At 38.8% G+C, this 9811-nt stretch overlaps 1 protein-coding gene across 1 annotated transcript; it reads left to right on the plus strand.

The window, feature by feature from the left end:
- Nucleotides 1-7832: 7832 nt before the first annotated feature.
- Nucleotides 7833-9598, plus strand: LOC145164079 (uncharacterized). Its single transcript, XM_079082802.1, has 4 exons — nt 7833-8333; nt 8413-8895; nt 8963-9328; nt 9419-9598. The coding sequence occupies exons 1-4, from the start codon at nt 7833-7835 to the stop codon at nt 9596-9598; spliced, it is 1530 nt and encodes a 509-aa protein (XP_078938928.1).
- Nucleotides 9599-9811: the final 213 nt, after the last annotated feature.

Genomic DNA, 9811 nt, shown 5'->3' on the forward strand with positions numbered 1-9811 from the left:
AATTGTATCACAGGTATCGATACGAAGTTGCTTTACACTGAGAAATTAAAAGAGAAGTAGATCACTAGTGTAAATGAATGTAAGTTTTGTTTATGCTTATGTTTTTGTATTGACAATGACATCCCAATGGTTTAAATGAATAAAATACATTTCTTCGGAAATGATTTGATAACATATTTATTATGTTTTTTTGGGAACATATTCCGCAACACTTTTAATCAAATGATTACTCTGAAATTATTTCAAAAGCATAAATTAAACCGGTCTTTTTTGGCCGTGAATTTGGGGATGTCACAGTTGGTATCAGAGCATTAGTTTAAGCGAACTAAGAAATTGTAGGATTTCTAGACTTAAACTTCGAATGCTAAGTGATGATTGTGAGATGAGTGTCTACCATAATTTAGACACGCGCACTAGTTTATTTTAGGAACGATACCTAAAATGCTTTTATGTGCTAAATGCTATATGTTTGCCATATATGCCATTATTTATTCGGATCTATGGTCTATTGCCAACTGGATCTGGAAACTTTATGTGTGTAGGATTCTAAACGTATGACTACGATATTAGAACTAACATATAAACATTTCGGAGTAATAACGAAGATTTAACGCCTATCGAAAATAAAGATCTAAATTCACCTACGATTGGTGTATAGATCAAAATGGCGAGTACTCAAAGTGGATTCGGAAACGATAATCCAAAGCCTGAGCCAATCACGATGGGTGGGGTGCAGGCAATGGTCCGTACGATGTTGGATCAACAGATGGAAGAAACAAAATGTTTACTTCAACAAAGTAAGGATGAACTTACTGTGCCAGTACGTCAGGCACTTACTTTGGAGGCAGCTATCTGGGCTGCCAAGTCTGTTGAAGATATGATTAAGGGGAGAGCCGCCAGCAAGGTTGAAGTTGGCGAGAAAAGAAAGTTTGAAAGGACTTCAGGGTCCAACGAGAAAAGAAAATTCTCGAAGTATGGAGGAGGAGAAGGCGAAGCAAAATGGTGCGAGAAGTGCAAAAAGAAGCACTTCGGGAAATGTAGCGAAGAGGTGACCTACTACAAGTGTGGAAAGACTGGGCATTATGCCAACGAGTGTCCGTCCAACAAGAGGATGTGCTATCGATGTAACGAGGAAGGGCACATTTCGAAAGACTGCCCAAAGAAGAAAGAGGCAGCAATGCCCAATGTTCCACCAAAACCAAAACCAAAGGCAGACCAAATGATCCTTAATGAAGCAGATCGAGATATAATGGATCAGGAGTAAGGACCTTATATTCCCAAAACTAAGACATAAAGTAACAATGCAGTTAGTAACTTGTAGTGCAGCCTATTAGAGGCGTAGTATAGGGTAAACTTGAACATCTGTGTAATCGTTTCAAGGAAATAATATAAACCCTGGTTTTGTCATCCGATGAATGGAATTGTTGGTGTAATTCTTGAAGTTGTCCCATCGTCTGGAATTTCCATCACCAACCAAGTTGAAGTAGAATTGATAACTGAAGATACGCATGGAAGAAGTCCTAGTAGAGTTTAGGAAAATTTTATGATTAGTTGGACACATTCGTATGTGTTAAATTGTTTTGTGATTTTAGGACTTCGGGACTGTGAGACCGTACTTGGGACGAGTATGACTAGGTGTGAATAGTAGTAGAGATCTATACTACTGGAAGCACAGGACTCATACTTGGATCAGGGAAAGTCACAAGGTTACCAAGGAACTCATAATTGATTCCGTCTTATTCTAGTCTGTCGTTACCATCGTTTCGGTAATGACTAAGAAGATATTGTTATTCCGACCCTAGTGGTCATATCAAATTGAGTCCGCCTACGATGAGTTTGTTATGTGGTTCAGAGAACCAAGTTCGATGTAGCAGTTGACTTAAGCCGAATTGAAGTAAAGGATGATCAAAGCGATCAATAGAAGTATCGCGTTTATTGTTAAAGAAGTTAGGTTAGGTTGTGCTCTGACCCAAAGTGATAAAGTTATAGCGTATGCATTGAGGCAATTGAAGGAGCATGAAAAGAACTACCCCACTCATAATCTGGAGTTAGCAGTGGTAGTATTCGCCTTAAAGATAGGGAGGCACTATCTTTATGGTACTAAATGCAAACTTTTCACTGATTATAAGAGTCTTCAATGTCTCTTTAATCAGAAGATATTGAACATGAGGCCACGACGCTGGCTAGAGTTACTCAAAGACTACGACTGTGAGATACTTTACCACCCTGGTAAAGCAAGTGTTGTTGCTAATTCTCTCAGTCGGAAGGTGAATCTTGAAAGGAAGAGGCCAAGAGCGTTGAGAATTAAAGTTGTCTCTACAATTGTGGAAAGTATAAAGAAAGCTCAGGAGGAAGCTTTAGAGAAAAATGACCGAAAGGAGGAACGTTTGGGAAAAACGTTGGTGTTTGAGGAGTAAGAGGTTGTCTGATGGAAGAAGCTCACAAAACCATGTACTAGATTCATCCCGGCAGTACAATAATGTATAGGTATCTAAAACCCTATTACTATTGGCCGACGATGAAGCTCGATGTTATTAAGTATGTGGCCGAGTGTGTAACTTGTGCTAGGGTTAAGGCACAACATCAGAAGCCGTATGGGAGTTTAGAACCTTTACTTATACTCATGGGTAAATGGGAGGACATTACCATGGATTTCGTGACTAAACTACCCAGAACAAGGAACGGTCACGACATGATTGGGTGGTCGTTGATCGCTTCACTAAGAGTGCGCATTTCATAGCAGCCAACGGGAAATGGTCTATGGATAAACTTGCGAATTCTTACGTGAAGGAAATTGTGAGACTTCATGGTGTTTTGTTAACGATTGTATCCGATCGTGACAGCCGTTTTACCTCAAGATTTTGGAGGAGTCTATAAGAGGAATTGGGTACCAAGTTGTGTTTGAATACAACTTACCATCCACAAACCGATGGTCAGAGCGAATAAACGATTCAAACGTTGAAGGATATGCTGAGAGCATGTACCCTGGAATTCCAAGGTAACTGGGGTAAACACTTACCTCTAGTAGAATTTTCCTATAGTAATAGTTTCCACTCAAGCATCAAGATGGCACCTTATCACGCTTTGTATGGGGAAAAGTGTCGAATGCTGTCATGTTGGCTGGAAGCTAGGGAAAAGCAGTTTATGGGACTTGAAATAGTCCATCAGACTGCTGAAAAGTTGAAAGTGATTAGGGAAAGGAGGTTAGCTGCTCAAAAGAGCTATGCTAACAAGAAAAGACAACCGATATCATTTGAAGTTGTAGATTCGGTTTTACTTAAAGTCTCGCCGTGGAAGGGACTGATAAGATTTGGTAGAAGGGGAAAGTTGAGTCCAAGGTTTATTGGACCATTTAAAGTTCTTCTGAGAATCAGGAATCAAGCTTACAAGCTAGAATTACCGGAAGAACTAGAGGGTATTCATAACACCTTTCGTGTGTGTTATTTAAGAAAATTTACGGGAGATGTGCCCGACATAATTCCCATTTCTAAATTAAGGTTGGATGAAAACAAGAGGTTGATTGAAGAACCTAAGGTAATCGTTGACCGTAAGACTAAGAAGTTATGATGTAAAAATGGTCGATTTAGTGCTTGTGCGTTGGAAACATACGAATGGGCCAAATCTCACCTGGGAAAACGGAGAGTGACATGAGGAGTCGCTACCCGTATTTGTTTGCTGATGTGTGATTCCGGGGACGGAATCATTCTAAGGGGGAGAGAGTTGTAACGCCCGTGTTTCTAGGCTAGGCATTAATATTGATATAATGGTCTAGGTTAACCTTTGTAACTTATTTAGAAGAAATGAAAAGGAATCATGTGAATATTATGTGAATTATGTGTTTTATGCTTAATTATTATGGTTTAATTAATTAAGAATAAAAATGAACGTCAAAATTAAATATTAGATAAAGCCGATATCTATTAAGAAACTTGTAGTGGGCGTGACAAGGATTACAGATATATATAGAATGCCGAAATCCGAGTTATAACGAAGAATTTATGACTAGTCGAAGTTTCACGATAAATCGGCACGGTGCCGAATGTCGTAAAAGGTGAGTTTTTGATAAACTACTTTTTAGCCTTAGTCATGTAAATGAAACTCGTAGTGTTCGTTAAACCGAGAGTAGGTATAAAAAGAACGCCCAAATCTGACTTCGTATGAGGAAGTTATAATTTTTCGAAGTTTCAGCTTAGCACTAGACAGCTAAAAACTCGAATTTTAGATCGAGAGATTTTTAGCCGCACGACCTAAACGAGAATCGAAGGTCTCGTCATTTGTAGCACAACGGTAAAAAGACAGACGAAAACGGACGTCGGATGAAGAAGTTATGAATTTTTAACGGATTTCTTGTCCCGGTCTGTTAAAAATAATAATATAAAAATTAAATTCAAAATTAGCCGACGAAGTGTAAACGAAAGTTGTAGAGCGTAATTTTACCTACGCGTGCATATAAAGAACGTCAAAAACAGAGCTCGTATGCGAAAGTTATGAATTTTAGAAGATTTTGGCACAAAATTCGAGAAATTTCGCATGGATGAGCTTCACCCGGAAATGCCACGTCACCTTCGCTCGTAGCGCGCCACGTGTCCAAATTGCTGAGTCACCCGAGGCCAGCTGGCGAGGCGTGTCGCTCCCTGATTCGACCGAAGTCTCAGCCCTCGCACATCTGACGCGTGTGCACCCCCGTGTCTGATCTGCTGATGAGTCATCCGAAGCAGGTAAGTCATCCGGAGCTGACCAATCCGAAGCTCGCCGCTGGTCCGAGCCTCGCACCGCCTTAGCCTCCAAGCCTCGCAGACTGCAACGCGTGTCTGCTTCTCGCTGCTTCGGGTCCAAACCTCGGGCCTATATATAGAAGGCTTGCGAGATCTTCCGGGTACTTTTGGAAAATTGGCAATTTTGTCCCTTTTTTCACTATTTTGGCTATTTTCACATCCCCCAATGCGCCGAGATCATTTCCAACGCCCGGAACACGTCCCGGAGTGCCCGAGAAGCCCGGAAAATTTATTTTTTTGGTTTCGAAGCCCGACCCTCGCAGAGCTCGGTTTCTCAATAAAACTCCCGATTTTATGGAGTTTTATTAGAAACGATCGTTTTAGGAAACGAATTGCTGCCCGATTTTCATTAAATCAGGTGAGCGTATAGTTGAGGTGACTGTTGAATTGATGTTTTGTACAAGTTTTAAACTGTATATATATTTTTATCTACAAATATGTTGGGTAAAACATGGGTAGATGAATTAGATGATGTGTGATGAAATAAAAGTGATGAGAGGTACTGATGTTTAAGATGATCTAGTCATCTAGTAGAGTATAGACAACGGCCACAGACTATTTTAGATAGTCCAGTGGAACGTTAGCATACTTGTAATCAGTAATTATGTTTGAACTATATGTTCATAAGGTGTTCTCGAACTATATGTTCATTAGGTGTTTTTGAACTATGTGTTCATCCGATAGTTCTTCTTTTTGACACTATTATGTGTCGAGGTACGGGAACGTACGAGAGTACTTTATTAGTATTTTCCCTATACTCTTATTTTGAAGAGCTTTGGAGTCTTTGTTTCTTCTATGAAGTGATCGGACGAGCTTCATGAGTCAGCGTTTCCGATGCCGGATAGGACACGTCTGGAGGTTATATACCTCACGATATTCAGACCACAGGCTATGCATTAGTCGGTGTTTCCATTTTCGATGTCGGATAGGAGTGAGTCTGGGGGTTCAGACCACAGCCTAGGCATTAGTCAGCGTTTCCAATGCTGGATAGGGGTGAGTCTGGGGGTTCAGACCACAGCCTAGGCATTAGTCAGCGTTTCCATTGCCGGATAGGGTGCGTCTGGGGGTTATATACCTCACGATATTCATACCACAGCCTAGGCAAAGTTCGATGCTGGATAGGGTGCGTCTCGGGGCTACATACCTCACGATATTCAGACCACAGCCTAGGCATTGATAACTACCCCTGACTTAATTGTCTTGTGGTTCTTTCTTTTACGAACAATGGTTTGTGGTTAAACTTATTTCATTCATTCGATATCTTTATCGATCCTTGTTTACTGCTAGGGGATTTCCGAAGCAGTTTCGTTAGTTGGTTGTTCATATCAATCCTTTAGGCTAGATCTAGTAAGATCATTGTATAGGATCAGTATGTGGGGATCGACGTTGTTAGTGCTTGTAGTATAAGCCTTAGGCAACGATGGACTTCGTGCCTATTCCTTAGGATGAATCTTTAGGAATGAGTGATAGTTGATTCTTAGGGTAAATCCTTAAAAAATAAATAAGACAATGGGGATTGGGTAATTGGGTTGATTGTTTGATGTTTAAGCATAATAAATTATTTATTGTGGGTTGAAAACCCTATATGCTCACCAAGCTCCCAAGCCTGACCCACTCAGTTTAATTGTATCACACGTATCGATACGAAGTTGCTTTACACTGAGAGATTAAAAGAGAAGTAGATCACTAGTGTAAATGAATGTAAGTTTTGTGTATGCTTATGTTTTTGTATTCACAATGACATCCCAATGGTTTAAATGAATAAAATACATTTCTTCGGAAATGATTTGATAACATATTTATTATGTTTTTCTGGGAAAAATTCCGCAACACTTTTAATCAAATAATTACTCTGAAATTATTTCAAAAGCATAAATTAACCCGGTCTTTTCTGGCCGTGAATTTGGGGATGTCACATAATAAGGCCATTTTCTAAAAAGTGAAGGGGTCACCCGGTAACCCCAATCCCAATCAGCAACTTATATTTGACATGTCATTTAAAAAAAGCCACCTCATATGTCCAACTCACATGCCACGTATACGTGTATCGATAAATGAGACCAACCCTTCCTCTGCAAGAAATAATGTTGTTTACTCGGTTTCATCTACCCCCTTCTTCTCTTTTCTTCTACTGTTCATCGAAAAAAAGTATCTTGGATTCTTGCTATGGCCGTCTACATGAAGATCGATCTTCATTTTGCTTGTTTGTTTACGAGGTATCCAGTGATTAGTTAATCAGATGGAGTGGAGCAAAGGTTTGAGGATGTATATTTTGCTGGAATGGACAAAAACGAATTTCTATTGTTCATTCAAAGATTCGCAAATGAGACATGCGTTGATGTGTACTTTTGCATGCCCGATATTGAGTTCCCTGAAGGATTGAGGATAATATCAACTGAGAAAGACTACCAAGAGTTGATCGAAGTAGGGTATGATTCTGGTTGTGTAATTTCTGTGTACATGGATCATATTGGTGTTAATGTTCATCAACAGATTGTTGATGAGACAGAAGGAGGCATTGACCTAGATGAAGTGAAAGTGCAAGGTCATTTGGACGATAACATTGAAGATGGAGATTGCATTCCAATGAACAAGACCTTGAATGATGCATTTTTAAACAAGCTCTGCCCTAATGAGCAGCCAACTCCAGACAGTCCACCTCATGAGGATCCATATGATCATATGGATGAAAACGAGCCAATTCATGAGGAGGTAACAAATTTTAATGAAAATGTTCATTGGAAAAAGCAAAAACCTGTGTTAGGAATGAGATTTGAAGGTCCTAAATAGTTAAACATATGTTGTGTAATTATGTTGTTGCTAAAGGGTATCAATTGTGCTACAAAAAAAAATGATAGTAGGAGGCTATTAGTTAAATGTTATTCAGGGCAATGCAAGTTTAGATTGTAGGCTTCATGGATGAGTGAAGAAAAATCTTTCCAGATTAAGTCTCTTATAGATGAGCATAATTGTGCAAGAAATTTTAAAATGGGGTCAATTGTAAACTATGCATGGATTGGTAGCCATTTCACAACACAATTCTTACAAAAACAAAAAATGAGTGTTAGGCTACTCAAAGAAGAAGTAAAACAAAAATTTGGAATTGATGTGAGTATGGGACAGTGTAAAAGAGCAAAGAAATATGCAATTAAACTAATTGAAGGCACACTTGTTGAGCATTATGCCAAGCTTTGGTCATATGGTGAAGAGATAAGAAGATCCAATCTAGGATCAACTGTCAAAATGGATGTCAACAGTATGCCTGATGGGAAGACATATTTTAGTAAGTTTTATATATGTTTTGAGGGGTTGAAACAAGGTTGCAAAAGCAGTTGTAGAAGAGTAATAAACCTGGATGCTTGTTTCTTAAAGGGATTATGTAGTGGAGAGTTGATATGTGCCGTAGGAAGAGATGCTAACAATCATATTTTCCCAATAGCATGGGCAGTTGTGTCTGTGGAAAACAAAGAAAATTGGAAATGGTTTTTGGAGAATCTTAAAGATGATCTAGAAATGGAAATTGGCTTTGGTATAACCCTGATGGCAGATCAACATAAGGTATATTACTTACTATACAAGTTAATGTTTTTTGTTAATGAATTTCTATTTTCTTAACAGATTAATTTAAATTATGTAGGGGCTATTGGAGGCTATGAAGGAAGTAATGCCTACTGTTGAACACAGACAGTGTGCAAGGCATATTGTTGCAAACTTTAGGAAAATATTCAGTGGTGTGCATTATGAGAGGATGTTTTGGAAGGCATGCAAGGCATCAACTGAGCCTTTATTCAATGCATCCATGAAGGAAATACAACTACTTAATCCTATAGCATTTGATTACCTTATGGAAAAGAACCCAAAGTCATGGTGTAGTGCTTTCTTTCAAGAGGGGAGGATGTGTGATGCAGTTGAAAATGGATTATCTGAAAGCTTTAACAATGTCATTAGAGATGCAAGAAAAAAACCAATAATCACAATGTTAGAAGAAATTAGGTTGTATGTTATGGAGAGGCAATTCAATCTGACCATCAAAGGTTGTTCATGGCCTGATTATAAACCATGTCCAGCTATTACAATCCTACTGAATCAGTTGAAAAGAGCTCAAAGGTATTACCTTTATGTTTGAATTTTAATTGATTAATTACACTATATACTAACTTGTATACAATTGAAACAGGTATTAGCAGGTTTTACCAACTGGTTTAAACCAGTTTGAAACAAGAAATTTGGCAGAGTCTTATGTTGTGGATATAGATAAGAAGACTTGTTCGTGTAGAGTGTGGCAACTAAATGGGTATGGATGTGTGCATTCAGTTGCAAAAATCTCATACCATAACAATGATGTTGGTAATTATGTGGATGTAATGTACTATGGAGCAATTTATAAGAACACCTACAAGTATCCAATGTGTGGGATGAAATGTAGAAACATGTGGCCACCTACTGAATTCATTGCACCTTTGCCACCATTGAAGAGAAAAATGTCAGGCAGACCAAAAGTTAATAGAAGAAAGGATGCAAGTGAAAGGGGTGCAAGACATACTGTGTCAAAGGTTGGGAAAAAAATTATGTGTAGTGTATGCAAGCAAACAGGACATAACAAGGTTACATGTTCTTAAGCTGAAAAACCAACAAAACTCAAGGTAAAGAAAAGGAAGAGAGTAGATGTTAATGTTGGGGAAAGAAGCAGTGGTAAGAAGGTCAAGGCTGTTACTGATGAGCAAGGAAGTAAGGGTAATAAGGGCAGTAATGGTAATGTTGGGCAAGGGAGCAGTGGTAAGAAGGAAGTGGATGGTAAAGATGAGAAAGGATGTAGGGGTTAAGAAGGTAATTATCAAGAAAAGAAAGAAGTATGAAAGAATAATCAAGAAAAAACTTGCTACACGGGTTGAGGGAAAAAATAGGGAAGGCAACACTATTGACAAGCCAATGGAACTTGAATAGGTATTAAATTTCAATGCCAGTTTCGGATTAAGTGTGGATGTTTGGTGTTATGTACTTCTTATTTAGGATCCAAGAGAACGTCTCGGATTAAG

This window comes from Lactuca virosa, chromosome 3 (assembly GCF_052849685.1).
Source record: "Lactuca virosa cultivar CGN04683 chromosome 3, Lactuca_virosa_CGN04683_v6, whole genome shotgun sequence".
Lineage (NCBI taxonomy): Eukaryota > Viridiplantae > Streptophyta > Magnoliopsida > Asterales > Asteraceae > Lactuca > Lactuca virosa.